The sequence below is a fragment of the Rhinatrema bivittatum genome, chromosome 4 (assembly GCF_901001135.1).
Source record: "Rhinatrema bivittatum chromosome 4, aRhiBiv1.1, whole genome shotgun sequence".
NCBI lineage: Eukaryota > Metazoa > Chordata > Amphibia > Gymnophiona > Rhinatrematidae > Rhinatrema > Rhinatrema bivittatum.
In genome coordinates, this window is record NC_042618.1 from 240,532,650 (window position 1) to 240,549,740 (window position 17,091).

At 44.5% G+C, this 17,091-nt stretch overlaps 1 protein-coding gene across 6 annotated transcripts in view; it reads right to left on the bottom strand.

The window, feature by feature from the left end:
- FOXM1 (forkhead box M1) overlaps positions 1–17,091 on the bottom strand; it is a 124,466-nt gene that overhangs the window by 54,709 nt on the left and 52,666 nt on the right. For all 6 annotated transcript variants that reach the window (XM_029599960.1, XM_029599965.1, XM_029599964.1 and 3 more), the window contains exons 4-5: positions 16,009–16,601; positions 9,527–9,678 (exon numbers count right to left, since the gene is read on the bottom strand). In XM_029599960.1, the coding sequence (XP_029455820.1) occupies positions 9,527–9,678; positions 16,009–16,555 (699 nt within the window). In that variant the 5' untranslated portion in view covers positions 16,556–16,601. The remainder of the gene's footprint in view (positions 1–9,526; positions 9,679–16,008; positions 16,602–17,091) is intronic.

Sequence of the window (17,091 nt, forward strand, 5' to 3'; positions counted from 1 at the left end):
TGTGTTAAATTAGGAATTTTTTTAGGGTAGGGTTTATTATTATTATTAAGGAATGTTTTCATGGCTACTACAGGCTCCTGAGGTCCTTGATGACATGAAGCTTGTTAAAGAAAAACTGTCTGCTGCACTCGTTTCAGTTTCATCAGTTCTTTCCATCGAGATGTTCTTGAAGCATGCCAAAAACTAAGCAGATGCAGGTTGTGGTGTACACACAACCATATCATTTGCTAGCAATGCTAAAGATGAGCACATGGAGCATTAAGGTCAGTGGTTCTTAATTCCAGCCTTTGTGGTTTCCAAAACCATAAATACATACAAGATAGCCTTGTATACATATGGTTTAAAAACAGATTGCGTTGTTCATTTGTCTTGTCTGTGTGTCTCAATTAGACTGCAAGCTCCATGAAGCAGGGACTCTCTCTTATGTGTATCTATCCAGCGTTGTATATGTCAATGAGTACTACAGACGTAAGTAGTAGTAAGACTAAAAACAAGATCTGTTTTGAGATTATTAGGACCAAAGTCAAGAACCACTTGTTTAGAGTAAAGATTTGCTTGAGAATCTCACCATGTGAGGTCAGGTCAAGGTAGGAAAGGCTCTCTGCCCAACTAGTGAAATAAGCCCAAAGTCTAGCTCCAAGTTCCCCTGGAAGCCTGGCAGGAAGATGCCCAGGGTCCATGAAAAGATCTGCTTGTGGTTCAGGTTCAGCTGAATCAACCTCTTCAACCCAAGAAGAGAGCCCAGCTAAAAGGAGTGTGCCTAAGTTTTGGGTTTCTGCCTGAAGCACTTGACACATGGCCAGTCTGGAGCAGCTTTAAAAATAAAACAAAAACAGAACAAAAAACCTTTCCTCTAGTGTGAGATTCATACTGCCTCAAATCCAAAGCAGCAAAGATCTGAGGTTTCTGGAGATCCACCATCCTGGAGGGTCCCTTCTTACCCATCGTTATCACCTCCTGAGGAACCAAAAGGCTGTACACGGGAGTCCCTCAATTCAGGTTGAAAATAACCCAGGCCTCTAAAATTCGGCACCTGGTGCCTGCTGACACACACAGACAAGACATATATGCAAATTTACCCCTTGGACTGCAGAAGCAGAGAAGTGGGGGCGAAAACAAAACAAAAAAATATATAAAGGATTTCTCTCCCTGGCTCTTAAGATTGACACTTAACATTTCTAAAAATGTGTCCATTCTTTCACAGACCAGGTAGCTTTTTGGCAAGCTTATGTTACATGACCTCCTTGAATCATGTTTGCAGTTGGTGCTAGCTGGGAAGACGTTCCATTGGTCATGTGACCAGTGGCTCATCGGGCAGCCACAGTAGAACTGGTGGACAAATGCAGGCTGGCATTAGCTTATTTTAATAATCAGTGTCACATTAGGTGCCGCTTTGCCTTTCTGCACAATAAAATGCAACAGCCCAGTTTATTTACTAATAAATGTACAAGCTGCTACAGAGAGTAGGATCAAGAGGGGGACAAGGCAGGCAGCTTATTAGGTGGTCTAATCTTTCATGTAAAAATCTTCAGTAATGCTAGGAGGCTGGTGGTAGGATGTCATTAGCACCCATGCACATTCTCCCTGCAGTGTGTTTGTTAATGGGAGTCAGCAAGGACCATGTGTTGTTGTTGTTATACCTGTTCACCTCCACAGTGATTACAGATTCCAAGTGTGAAAAATCCCATCTCACTGGGCTAGTGAGATTGCCCCTGTATAAGTCCCTGGTGAGACCTCATTTGGAAGACTGTGTTCAGTTCTGGAGACCGCACTTTCAAAAAGGATATAAACAGGATGGAGTCTGTCCATAGGATGGCTATTAAAATGGTCAGTGGTTTTGTTGAAAAGCATATGGGGGCAGATAAAGATCTAAGTATGTATACCCTACAGCAAAGTGAGATTAAGCGAGGGGAGATATAATAGAAATTTTAAAACCCTCGTGGAGGAGAGTCTTTTAAGGATACTCTGGAATGGGGGAGGGGGGGTGTCATGGGATGAGGAAGAAAAGTATTAGACTGAGGAGAAAGTATTTCTTTACAGAAAGGATGTTTGATACATTGAACAGCCTCTCTGGTGGTGACAGGGACAGTATATGGATTCGAGAAAGCATGGGATAAAGAAAGAGGATCTCCAAGGGAGTGGTAGGTATTGTGGAGCTGAGCAGTGGTGTGAATGAAAACATTAAGACTTATCTGATCATTTTCTTTCCTTTTTCTGCTACATTTGCCTAGAAATGCTAGGGATTCAACCTTTTCCTCTCTGCTGATGGAGGTAGAATATGCATTTAATTATTTTTATGTCTGGCATCGCTTGTGTTAAATGCTGTTGGAACCCTTAATATTTTTTGTCCTTCTGCCAAAGCTTGTGTGAAATTTCTTACGCTGTTTAATCATTTATTTTTTTCCCCTCAAATAACTGAAGAATCTCTTGAACTTGTTCCCTTTTTTTTATTTTACATGGTGTTGTTTCAGAGGAACCTTACTGCTTTCCCTTGAAAAACTGACCTGAAATGTAGCAATGCTAAGCAAATCGCTGTGGACTCTAAACTGTTTATGGAACAAGATGCTTTTATTCCTGACCATATCCCTTGGATGTAATGATTCTGACACTGAACTCCCTAACCTTTGGTGCTTGAATCTGTCTCCATCACTGTCTACTGTAGTGTGTTTAACACCCCTTTGAAAAGGTTTTCTTTGTTCGACCACCAGAGGATGCTCCTCAGTATGAAAGTAAGTATGAAGGGGTCCATCATGACAGAAGAGCAAGATACAAAAGTCTCATGTGAGCTCTTACCCATTTTTGAAGCCATTGCCCCTTGCCCCTAAGAGCTAAAGATAGTCCCATGCCTTCGGATTTTTCAAACTAATGAAGTGTTTTACCTGAAGAATAGCTTTCTTGATCCTTTTCTCTGATAGGTAAACCTTCCCATCTCTGGTATTGAACACAGTGCCCAAAAATTCTAGGTTTTGTGTGGGTTGAAGATTGCTTAATGTGTAATTGACTATCCAGCCCAATGTCTCTAACACTTCTAAAACTCGATCAGTTATCGACCTTCCTTCGTGAAAATGTCTTTGCTGTGATTAGTCAATTGTCTATATAAAGGTGGACCATAATGCCTTCATTTCAAAGATAGCAGCCTATCACCACCATAATTTTGGTGAAGGTTCTGAGTGCTGTTAAGCCAAAAGGCATAGCTCTGAACTGAAAATGCTTCTTTTATTATTCAAAATCAAAGTTATTTTTGGTGTTCTATGTGAATTGGGATATGAAATATGCCTCCTTTAGATCTAGAGAAGTTAGACATGCTTCTCTGCGAACAGACATTACTGAGTGGGGAATTTCTATACAGCAATAAGGAATGTGTAAACTTTGTTTACTGCTTTCACATCTAGAATCAGTCTTGGGAGTTCAATCCTTCTTTGGTATGATGAAATAAACTGAATAAAATCCTTTCCTGTGTTCTTGTCTTGGAACACGACAGATTGCCTGTAGCTCTAACAAGTTTCCTGAACTGCAATCTTCTTTTCGTTTGTGAAACATGGCAACCCCAAGAATCTTTCCTTATTGGGTGTGTGAGATCCAATAGATATCAGTTTTGAATTATATCTAATACACACTGGTCTGAAATGATGCAGATCCACTCTCTGAAAAAGGTTTGAAGACATCCTCCTACTGGCTGCACCGGAGAGTGGACACTGAAGGCATTTACTGTTGTACTGCTGTTTGGACAGAGGACCTGGCTGAGTCAGGCCTGGATCTCCTTGCTCCATGAAAGAAATGGTTTTCCCTGTACGTATCAGGATCAGTCCAGACTGCTGGGCTGTGTCTCCCCTTCCAGCAGATGGAGTCAGAGAATAAAAGCTGAAATGCACCCCCTCTTACACTGGTGTGCCACTTGCGCTCCTTCAGTATTTCTCAGACTTCCAGCAGATGAGGGTGACAGAACCTGTGGTTCTGATCCTTTAAAAAGAAAACAAAGCAAACTAGAAATGATAAGACCTAAGGGTGTTTTGTTTCTACCAGTGGCTAAATCAAGCTGTTTAAAAAAATATTTAAAAAATTTGCCTGAAACGTTGATTTTTCTGAAATCTCTGAATTGAGTGTGTACTCCGAAAGGTCTGTAGTTTAATTTAGCTCAATCTTCCGCTACACTTTGGGACTTAGTAACACCTAAGATCTTGACAAGCTTCTCCAGTTCCTTTCCAAAGAAGCATCTCTCTTAAAAGGCAATTTACAGAGGTGAGTCTGCTGCCCATTGCTTAGCCATAGATGGTGTCTTGCCCCCTAATGACAATGCCAAACATCTTGAAGAAAGTCTTATCAGATCATAAAAACCATCTGCTCTATATGTTGCAACTATCTCTAGCTTTGAAACATCCTCAGTATCTTGTAGCTGCTGGAGCCAATGGAGTAGGGCTTGTGAAACATTAGTTTATCCATTCAGTCTGCAGTATGCTATTAGTTGAAAAGACTTCTTTAACAATACTCCCACTTTTTAATGTTGGCAGCCAGGACTATAGCCCTGGCCCGAACCTCTCCCCCCCCCCCCCCGAAACATGACTGGCCAAGCAAGATTAAAAGAAAGTGGGATGAATAGGAAGCAAATGCTGAAGTTTTATTAGCAAAGAAAACACAATTAACCTGTATATGAGTTGTGGTAATAGACACCCGGGTTATGCCCCAAATTTGCTACCTGTCGTAGACCAAACAAGGCAGCAATCTTTCCCCCTGCTCTCTGCCTTGATTCCAAGCAAGGGGGCCTCGCATCAGAGGCAACCAAAATGATAAAGGGGATGGAACAGCTCCCCTATGAGGAAAGGCTAAAGAGGTTAGGGCTGTTCAGCTTGGAGAAGAGACGGCTGAGGGGGGGATATGACAGAGGTGTTTAAAATCATGAGAGGTCTAGAACGGGTGGATGTAGATCAGTTATTTACACTTTCGGATAATAGTTATGATGGTTAAGTGGTGTTTGGGTGGATTATGGGGTAGTGTGGCAGATGACCACGTCCAGGGGGTTGGGCCCCGTGGGGAGCCAAGTACTAGGCTAGACTCAGAACACACAAACGCAGAATTAGATCTTTTATTGTACAGCTTGATGTATACCACCAGAGGTGACAGTAGTGAGGTAGTTTGGATGTAGCAGTCTCAGGACCCTCGGCAGAGGGACCCTTCTCACCCTGTTGGTATAGGGGAACTCCAGTGTAGGTTTCCCAGCAAGGCAATGCTGTGAAGGAGACAGACTGATAGTTAGATTACGCACTAGATGGTAGCTGTAGGTATGTGATTCCACCAGGCTGAAGTAGATGGTACTGGCACAGAGGCAGGGAGAGCAGGCCCTCGAGGAGCGAGTACCTGATCCCTGTAAGGCACCTGAAATAAAGCAGAGGGCCCCGGAGGAGCGCGTACCCAAGTTAGTCAATATCCCGAAGGGTAGAGGGAGAGCTTCCAGCGGCAGCACGGAAGCGGCAGAGTAGCTTAGACAGGACAAATCAGAGTCTTTGCTAACTCAGTGAGCTAGCTATTGACTACAGGCTATATACCTGGATGGCGTGACGTCACTAGAGGGGGACGCCCCCGAGGTTCAAGCCCATGCTGGAATAAAGACTTGGGTGGCACGCACGCACCCTAGTAGGCCCTTGGGAGGAGTATGGCGGGAGGCAGCATCATAGCCATTCCAGGGACGCTGGAGAGGATGGCTTGTAGACAGGCGGTAGCCATTTTCCCAAGGTAAGCAGGAGGAACCGTGAACAAGGTGAGGCAAACGGGGCGAAGCTGTCTAGGACCGACGGACGCAACAATAGTATGGCAATTTCTTATGTTCTTAGATGTTTAACCATGTCCCACCATTTTGCTGTAAGGCATTCTCTTGCCAGCCAACAGCTGACATAGTAACATGATAAAACACCAGCACCATGCCACCACTTCAGGTATTTGCCAAAGGCACATGGTAGGGATTTCCTTGCCTCATGCCTTCCACACTGATCTGTAGCTGGTTCCTGCAGTGCATTGTTGAATAAGTCATAACCAATATCGGCAAGAGTATTTTGTCAGGCCTATATATGCCTTTGCATTGCATATCAGCCCACCTGTGCATAATATGATGTTCACCCAATCTGAGTCCACATGTCAACTGTAGGTACAAATTCTTGCATCCCCTCTTCCACAGCTTCAAATTGCTCCATTGTTGGTGCACAATAATGTCTGACCATAAAAGGTGTGTGGGACACAGGAAGCTAATTCGGCAAGGTTGGCCTCGATCTGCTTAATTGTTTGCAGGAAAGTATGCCCAAGTCATTGCCACCCCCCCCCCCCCCAGATACAGTAAGGTGGTGTGTGGGGAAGGGGTAGCCAATGAATCGTTCTGACGACAGAAAGGGTAAAAGCTGCTCCCAATGCATGCCGTGCTTACTCATCCAGACTATGTGAACACCCAAAGGGGACAAACATAGATGGGGTCCAAAAGGGTGGTTGCAAGCCCTCCTGGCTGCCCAGTGTATGAAAGAATGCCAAAACGAGCAATGCAGTCAAATGAAACTGTGGTGACTTAACATTTTAAGCATCATGAGTGACAGTGCTCACTCGTTCCAACCTAATGTAAGCATTGACCGCCAAGGACCTCCATTATCTTATTTGCTGTATAGTGTCCATACATAATCCTGCCTGTGCTAGCTGCAACTCCAGTACTAAAGGAGTGAGATATGAACTTATTTGGAATTGAGATCCAAATTATTATCTACAGCCAAAGAATGATGGAGAACTGGTATAGAGTGACAGGAACCCCAGCTGCATGAATTGGCAAATGTGCCCCACAAGAAGGCCAAATAGGTCTCCATGTTCTTGTCTAAGTAGGTGACCTGGGAATCTATACATTTTAAGGAAAGCTTTGCCCCCCCCCCCCTCAACCTGCCTGATCAGTTTAGATGCATTGATCTGGAAACGGATTGCTGAGACTGTGCACGTATCATACCACAGGATACTGCTGTAATCCATATTGCTTTTAGCTGAGGCCACTAGCTCACTTACTCGCAATGTGCCAAAAAATGGCACATGAGAAAGCCAGATATATAAGGCTAGTTTCAAACATGGAAGCACAGAGGAATGGCAATAGCAGCCACAAATTCACCAGCAAGTTGTGGGTGATCAAAAGATGAGATTTGTTCATTGGTCCATCTTTTCTGGCCCAGCCTGCCAACATCTTCTTGACGAAGAATGACTTGGTGGGGTCCCCCCAGCCACATGCCTTTGTAAAGAAAGCCAGTCTGGCTATGTGTTCATCCATTGAGCCCCTAGAGACTCCAGTGTCCTTAGCCAAGGAAGCATATTTGACAATCAAGTCATCCTGTTCAGGGCCGGCAATCTACCCATGCTGTGTCAAAAAACCCTGCATGTACTCATAGCTCCTGCAGTATGCTTACCATGTGGCAGAAGCCAGAGATACCTTTAGGAAACTCCTGGTGGTCAAAGACCAATTGTCCAGAACTGGTCTGGGACTGGAACTCTTAATTTATTCACTGTGAGTACCCAGTATTTGCAAAATAATTCTCACTTAGTACGAGATAAAGCGTCTGTATCCCCATTACTGACCCTGGGACATGGCATGCTCGAAAAGTGCTATTTATTCACAAGCTGACCAGGACTACCTTCTTTAGCAATTCAGCCACTTGTGGGCACGTAGTGTATTATCTATTTAGTACATGTACTAGAGCCTGATTGTTACACCAAAATACTAGCTGCTTATTCTACAGCTTATCCTTCTAATGCTAAGAATAGATGCAGGTCTTGAGGGACCTGTGATGGACCGAAGGGAAAAGATTGCGAAAAACTGCAAATCCATGTTTTCCACAAGAGGTAATGTGTGTATATATGTATGTGTGTAAGTGTGTATGTGTTCTTGAGAGACCCCGCATAGACGCTTGGTATTGAGCATACTGGGCATGTTCAGTATGCCTAGTCAAAGTTTCTAGAAACTTTGGCATAAGTTTTCCACATTGGGCTCTATCTGATGACACTCATGTGTGAGGACTACCATCCTGCTTATCCTCAGAGAATAAATGAATTACTGCTTCATCTTTCTCTGTAACGTATTCTCCTTTCTCTGAGGAATTTCCGTATCTGGGCTTTTTACTTGTGTAAAGCATAATAGTCATCAGCTTTACACCTTGCTCTTTTGGCTTGCTTTCCTAAGTGGAAAGGACAAGCTTCAAATTGTACTGTGTTATTCAACACAGTAGCCTCTTCTGAGATAGTTAGATATTGCCATGTTTTAAAGGCAAACTGCATGAAATAGTTAAATTCTGAGGTCTGAAAATCTGAACTTTTCGGGCCTGATCACAGATCATTAGACCGGGCATCTCCTCCCACAGATCTTTCTTCTCAGTGAAAGTAGGCTGTATCCCCGCTGAAACGCCAAGCTTTCAATGCCTGTACTTGTGCATTTAGAGAAAGTTACCCAATTTCGAGGAAGATTGCTTTTTGCTGCTTGTACGTTGCTTTTTCATTTTTTTTTGCTCACCCGAGGTTGCCTCTGAAGAAGCACAAACAGAGCAAACTGTGGAGCTCTCCGAAGCAGTGCAATCCTCACAAACAGCACAAACAGCACAACAGAAGTTTAACCTAGACATCTCGGCCTCCTTCAAAGATTCCTCTTAAAAGTAAATAAGACTGATATAGTCTTACTTCAAGGTATGTATAAGTTCTTTGTAGAAACTGATTTTTTTATGCACAGAAAGAAGGAAAAGCTCAAAGACTTCTCCAATTAAATGGCCTTAGGACTTAACAGCCACTGTCCTCTGCTAAGAGGGGAGGGAGCTATTAAAAGGTGGGCTTGCTTCTTCAGCCTTTTAGCTGGGAGCCTGGCCTCATTATAGATGCCCAAAAAAAGATAGCTTTCCTTATTAAAAATGTGTTGAAGGGTTTCTGCTATACCAGGAAGAATACTGGTGTAGAGAATACTGAATATTAAGGGTTTCATCAGTGCTTAACACCACCAGTGATGTCAGAATATCTATGTAATTATTTTTATGTTTAACTCCATCAGTAGAGAGGAAAAGGATTAATCCCAAGTGTTTCTGGACAGGTATAGCAGAAAGACAAAGAAGGTCAGACTAGATTTGGAGGGGGGGGGGGGGGGATAAACGAAACACGAACATATTGCTGCTGTCATGTATCTAAACATTATTAGAACACATGCCCACTGGCACAGTAAAAGTAGCTTTATTGCTACTTCATTAATGAAGGTCAGCTCACTACAGAAGGCGAAGTCAAGGGGACCAAGGAGAAAGAAAGCCCTGATGAGCATTTGGTGAAATTAAGTAAAGCACACAGCTGTACTAGAGAAAGGAATTAGTGTCTCATCCTTGAAAAATTACCAAGTCAAAAATGTTCCCAGTTACTAAAATGCTTCTGTCGCTTGTTACTCTGTCAACAGAAACCACAAGTAGGACCTCTGCATACTTCTTTCCACTTGATGTCGATGGATTTAAATTGCTAGCCCCCTTTGGCTTATATAACACACACACACACTTACTCTGGCCCCCTCCTTCTCTGGAGAGACATTTTCCTTGTCATCTAGCTCTTGCTTCATGCTGCAGGACCCCAGGCCATCGGAGCTCATTCTCCCCAGCCATTGGATGTTGGTTAAACTGTCATCCAGTGCGCAATTCGACACCTCTTCGTCATCTGCATGGAAAAGAAGCCACACCTGTATCACTTGCTTAGTTATTTTTTAGGTCTGCTCTTCTTTCCAACCTCTCAACAGGGATGCAGGAAGTCAAGAAGGGGCAGGAAAAGTTGCAGAAAGCCTCCAAAAGATTAAAGGGGTCTAGTGACTAATGTACAGCATGCAGTAACACAAATTATTTACTGGTGCTCCCATTATGTCTAATGGGGCCTATTCACTAAAAACTGCAACAACACATGCTAATACATGCCACAACTTAGTAAATAGTCCTTCAACCCAGGAATACACAAAGGGAGTGACTAACATCTATAAGAATCCCTGAGGCCTAAAATAATGCAGGCAACCAAAACAGGTTCTCTTACAAATTTTGTTTACAGATAGATCTACCCTCCCCCACCCTTTTCCTGAAAGCTGAACTAACCTAACAGAACCCAAAAGCCACGGCAGATCAATCCCAGTTTTAATTAAGAGTACAGAAATAGCACTGTCAAACTGATAACTTGAAATCCAAAACATAAGTCCAACAGAAACTTGCAGTCAAATAAAGGAAAATTGGTTCTTACCTGCTAATTTTCATTCCTGTACCACCAAAAATTAGTCCAGACTCCTGGGTTTTGCCTCCCCTCCAGCAGATGAAGACAAAGTTTCACTGACACTGCTACGTAACCAGAGGTGCTACCTGCAGTCCCTCAGTATTGATCTGTACCACAGCCAAGATAGAAGAAAACTAATATCAAACATGAATTAATGTCTCCTGAATGAGCAGTGGGAAATGTAAACTTAAAATGAATAAAAAAAACTTTGCCCTCATTGAAAAACACAAAGGACTGAACAAAACCTGTGATGTTCAGAGTAAATGCAACAAAAGATCTATTGAGCAGACTCTCCTGAACTCCCCATCTGACCCAGGCAGGACTCTGGACTGATCTGTGGTACTACAGGAAAGAAAATTAGCAGGTAAGAACCAATTTTCTTTTCCCTGTACATACACAGATCAATCCAGACTCCTGGGATGTACCAAAGCTTCTCTAACTGGGGTGGGACCTGGAAAGTCCCGCTCAAATCACAGTCCCCCTGAAACCCATGGTTTCTGGGGCCTGGACATCCAATTGATAATGCCTGGCGAAAGTGAGCCAAGACTTCGAAGTAGCTGCCTTGCAAATCACTTGCAGTGGCATTTGTTGACATTCAGCCCCGGATGCCGCCTGGGAATGAGCAGCATGGGCGCTTAAGCCTTCCGGAACTGGACGTCCCTGACAGACATACACGGAGTTAATGACTACCTTCAATCACCGTGAAATCATGGCTTTCGACACTTTATGCCTCTTTTTGCACCACTTCATACTGCAAAAATTTGATATGACAACCTTAAGATACTGCAATAACGTGCACTTGACATCCAAAAGCCGCAACTGCTTCACATGAGACTCCACAGTCTCAAAATTTAGGAAAGCGGGAGCTCCACTGACTAATTTAAGAGAAAAGATGAAGCCACTTTTGAGAACCATCCCCAAGGAAACTCATGAATCCAAAATCTTCAAGAAAGGATCTCTACATGCAAAGCTTGAAGCTCCGAACTTCTCCTGGCAGAACAAATTGCCACCAAGAAAACCACCTTCAAAGTGAGATATTTGATAGTAGCCCTTCTGAGAGGCTCAAACAGTGCCACACACATGCCTCTCAGGACTCAGTTAAGGCTCCAGGGAAGCAGAACTTCTGAAGTGGGGGGTGCAAAGGCTTTAACCCTTGAAGAAAAAGTACCACATCTAGATGTGCAATCAGAGTCACCCTGTGAACCTTGCCGCGAAGATAACCTAAAGCCACCACCTGATCTTGAGGGAGTTAAAGGACAAATCCTTCACCAAAATATCTTTGCCAAAATATGTGCTATGGAAGATCACATAGGGACGACCCTCTGCCCTGAGCACCAATCCTCCAAAAACTCTCCAGACGCTCACATACACCAAGGAGGTGGAAGACTTTCTAGCTTGCAAATAGAGTAGCAACATCATAGAGAAACCATGGTCTCAAGATTTTCCTTTCAAAGCAAGCCACAAGACAGAAGCAGGCCGCCCGATCTGAAAATATGGGACCTTGATGTAGAAGCTGAGGCAAGGTCAAGATGGCCGCGGCTTGAGGACGTTGAGTCAAGCTGCTCCGCCACCCGCTATTTTTCCCTCTGAATTTGAAAGTGTGAATAGAGGATATTTTTCCTGAAAATGCCTCACAAGCGGAAGGGCAAGGTGAGGGTATAACCCCCCCCCCCCCCCCCCGGACTCATCCGGGCCAGTGGGACAGCTGCATAATCACAACTTTCGCGACCATCTCTTCTTCGGTGGGGGCAGCGAGCGCCGCTGCAGGAGAGCTGAGAGGAGCGGTTCTCTTGCCAAGCGAACTCATCTTGAGCCCGCCAGAACCCAGAGGTCTGCTGTGTAGCTCTCCCCTCCGCGTCATCGACGAGCTGGACTCCCCAACGCAATGCTAGCCGGAAGAGACCAGCGTGGTGGATCTGATCAAGTGAGAGTTGGGACAACCCTATCATCCCTGTGAGGAGTTCGGATGGAGCAGGATATGAATCTCTGGAGACAGCAAGAGAAAGACCACAGGAGGAGGTAGGAGAAAATACGCTTGAACCCCTGGAGTTTGAGAAACCTGCGGAAATTACATTAGAAGCCATATGGGATCTAATGGCTGTTATGGCCCGTACCCTGAAGATTCAGTCTCAACAGCTGCGTAAATTTGAGAAAAAATTGGATACCGTGGAAAAAGAACATTCTCAGAAAATTCAAGACCAATCTAATAGTATACAGGACTTGACTGTGAAATTAAATCAGGCTCAGTCTCTCAACTCATCCATTATGAAGGATTGTATTATATCACAGAGAAGACTAGAGTCTGTAGAAAATTATCTCCGGCATTGAAATGTTAGATTGGTCAATTTTCCAAACGTTTTGGGAGAACTAGCTCTTGTGACTTTCAAATGTTTTGAGATTGAATCCCTAAAGATTGATTCAGAAAGTGTGCCTTCTGTAAAGAAATTATTCTAATATCCCGAAGGAATAGTTTACAGATTACCTCTGGAGAAAATAGGGACGATTTCATTAATTTAACAGTATTTGGAAAATTCTAATATGGAAGTCATAGAAAGGGCAACTCTTTTTGTCCAATTTTTCACGGAAGCAGAAAAAGGACAGTTGATGAAAGCATATTTCAAAAATATGAATAATGCATTTATGGGTGGAGTAGTGAGGGTGTACCCAGATCTCTCATGGCCCACTCAACAATGTAGGAAAATGTTTATAGCTATGCGCCCTGAGGTTTTGGCCAAGGGAGCGAGTGTTCTTCTTCGATTTCCTTGCAAATGTTTTATAAAATCAGCTGGAAATACATATATTTTCTTTTTGCCCGAACAGTTGAGACAGTTTTTGGATGGGGGGACATAACTAAGTTAATCGGGGGCAAAATGATAGAGAGTTACAAGCCTGTATCTAGTAATTTGTTATTTCCTTTGGAGTCTTCTCTGATTTTCCTTATCTTCTCCCTCTTTTAATTTCCAATGAAAAACAGCAGAGATTGATATGTATTTGGTATTATAAACATAAGGGAATGTATGTAAATTTCCTTGATAAATATTTTTATTTTCTGTATTTCCTTGCAATATATTTTGAAAAAATTCACAAATAAAGAATTAAAAAAAAAAAAAAAAAAGAAGCTGAGGCAAATGAGCGAGTTTCAAAAGGGCCATCGCTAAATTGATTAGATCCGCACAACCAGGCCTCCAAGGCCACTGTGGAGCAACCAGAATCTAGACTCCCAAATGAACCACCACCTGGCGCAGGATCCTGCCCACCAGCAGTCACGGCAGAAACACCTACCGCAGAATATCGCACAGCCAAGGAAGAACCAAGGCGTCGACTCCCTCTGCTCCGTGCTCTCTTCTACGACTGAAGAAGCGTGGTGCCTTGGCATTTTTCTGAGTTGCCATTAAATCCAGGTGACTTGCAACAGATGAGAGCCAATGCTTCCTCCAACAGCTCCCACTCTCTGAAATCCAGCTGTTGATGGCTGAGAAAATCCACTTGAACATTGTTGGTCTTAATTATGTGAGGCCTTTATCAACTGCAGATGCCACTCTGCCCACTGCCTTAGCTCCTGAGCCTCCATAGCTACAGCTAGACTCTTGGTACCACCCTGCCTGATGAAATAAACCACTGTCGTCACATTGTCGGACAAACTCTGACTGGACGGCGGCGCAAGAGAGGGAGAAACCCACACAGTGCCAACTACACTGCTCTTGTCTCTAAGCGGTTGAAAGACCAAGACACTCCCTCCACCAACCTTGCACTGATTGATCTTGACAAACAGCTCCCCAACCGGAGAGAATGGCATCGGTGGAAATCACTGAGCACTGCGGAACCTCCAAGTCGACCCCTGGAAACAAATGGACCCGGACCAAGCCACCCTGAGAGACTGGATCCGGCTAAATCCATAAGTGGCAGTGGAAGCTAAAAACTGCTTTGACAATGAATCCCACTGGGAGGGGTGTAATTGCCTGTGCCTCCACTTGCTCTCCCCGATACCTCGAGAGCACCTCTGTTGTATTGCCATTCTGCCTGGACATTTCTCTTCCACTCACCGCTGTTCCCGCACCTCCAAGCAGGGCAATCTCCGCACTGCCATGCCCCCTTCTGCTGACATCAGGGTGTTGGCTCATAGGATCTGCAGCGATGCCAGAAGAGTCATGCGACGAAGAAGCGTGACAAAGAGGCACGCCCCTTTGTTTGCACTTGAGTTTTTTCCCTTCTTCAGAGGACCTCCCCTGCCGAAATTGTCGAATCCCACCAAAACATAGGGGGTCCCAATATTTCCCTGCAGAAAAGACGCACCACATTAGGATGAACCCCATCAACAGGTGGGCCTTCCCCCATCACTCCTACAGATCCTGACCTCCCAGCGAAGGATCCATAGTAGGAGAATCTGTTCCAGCTGGCTCCCTGACCTCGGAAAATGTTTTGAGCAAAAAATCCGCCGCCGCAAAGCTGTGCGAGGGCCCCCCCAAAGGCTCGCCAAATTGTGGTAACCCTTGAAAAACCTGAAACCTTAGTTTTCACTGTGGCTCGCGGCCAGGATGCAGCATCAGGCTTGAACCCCTGCCGCCCTGCGGCTTTGTGAGCCAAATAAGCCTTGCAACAGCATAAAATGCACGGATAAAGGAGAAAGAGGAAGAAACATCTGAAGTGTCCCCTGGGAGATCATCCTCCACTTCAAAATAACCCCCCCCCCCCCAACCCGGGCATCCATGGGGCTCGAATTAGCAGGAAACAATGAAGGAGGAAAATCCCCCTTCCCCTTTGCGGCCTCAGCAGGAGACGCGAGGAAAGTTAAAATGGCCACCATTCCCGCACTGACCAGGAACAGGGCCGATTCCCGTGGCACAGGCCTCCCAGACCTGCGCAGCTGTTTGGACCCCCCCTCGAGCACTCCCGAACTGACCTCTCCCCCAGAGAGACAGTGGAAGCAGAGGTCATTTTAGCAGAGCCGCACACGGAACATTGTGTCCTGTGGCATGCCGCTGAGTGCCCCAATCGCGGGAGCCAATCACCTGAGGGAAGAAAACCGGGGACCTAACGTCTACGATTGCCAAGCTCTGCTGTTATTCCACCAAAGCAGCAGGAAGCTCTAACAAAACAAAATAAAACTTTTTTTTTTTTAAAGAAACTTTACTGAAAATAAAAGCAAAGCACTTCACTGATGAAGAGTGGCAGCAGACTCTGGTGTTCCTTCTGGAGATGAGTGAACTGGCTCCAGATTTCAACATTCGCTGACCAAAGGACTGAGCAAACTCGCCCCTCACTCGCCCACCTCAGTACCAGGAGGGATGGGCCCACTAAGTCCTACCAACCTCCTGAGAGGATTCACCAACTTTTCCTGTCTTTTTTTTTTTTCTCTCCTTTTACTGGCACAGACTGCAGGTTTTGCACTTCCACCATCTGCTGGAGACAAATACTGAGGGACTGCCGGTGGCACCTTGGGTTACGTTGCAACGTCAGTGAAACTTTCTCCATCTCCATCTGCTGGAGGGGAAGTAAAATCCAGGAGTATGGACTATTCTGTGTACGTACAGGGAACATGTTATGGTATAGGAGACTAAAGTCGAAATCTCCAGTCTGATAGGTAGATTTAATCCAGGCTGTTTGTTGAAGTTTCAGTACCAAACAGCATTTGGCTCTTGCCAGTATAGTTAGTGCCAGATATACCATTCAACACTTAAAAGGCCTCACAATATCTCCCATTTCAGTATGCGAAATGCAATCATAATCCTTACGTACTGCTTTGATCCTTATATCCTGGTATGGTTTCTGGCACAAAATGAGCTTCTGATGGCCATTGCCCAGTCTCTTTCATATCTCCAAAATCCTGTCCAGCACTCTTCTCTCCTTGACAGCTTACTCCTTTTGCATTGTCTTCAGTAGGGTTGGCATGGTCTGTTTGGGAACTATGATGGGATGTTGATGGGTACACAGATCGAGGGGTGCCACTGCAACTGATCAGTATGAATTTATTGGGTCCACTGGAGCCACTCTCTTTGCCCTTGGCAGTCAGGGCTTCAATGATGCTTTGGATATCTGCATTTTTTGGTATTATCACCACCTGCGTGTTGGGCATGGTGGGGTGGTTGACTATCTTTATCCCAGCTGGAAACTTCTGAGTGCCAGCATCTGTTCTTTCATCGATGTGCTCATGGCTGGGTCCCTCTCTCTGCACCTTATCTGGCTGGTTGTTAGCTGTAGTCTGGTCTGTGGCAGGAGCATCTCGCAGGGGAAGAGGTAATTTCCGTCTTCTGAGAATCAAAGGCCTGCGAGGGCTGGTCCTCATTATTGGTCCGTACAATCACTCTCCATTGAAAAGCACAAGAACAGACCTGTGAACACAGAAGAACAGCATAGATAGGATCACGAACAAATAGAGAAAACAGTTTCAGATATTCACCTTTGCTATCTGACAAGTTTCTGTCTCCTATAATCACCTGTACAGGCTTGACTTCAACCCTACCATTATGAACCTACATACCACTATGCTCACCTGTGATGCTTGAATCTGACTCCAAGAGTAATAGTAGAATAAAAGAACTACAAGTTTGAGAACAGGGGCATATTTATCAAAAACTTTATTTCTAGTGCAGAAATAGCTCCAGACTTATCATGGAAAAGCTCTCAATATTGACGAGAAATTTGAGAGCTGCTTACTATAAAACAGCAGAATAATTTACACATGGGTTATGTCACCTCACTGAGTTGAACCGACCCATCTCTCCAGCTCAGTAAAGGTTTACTACTGAGCATGTGTGAAGTCCCCACATGTGCACACTAACTCTTGAGCTTCTCAGTCCATTATAGAACTTAGCTCTAGCT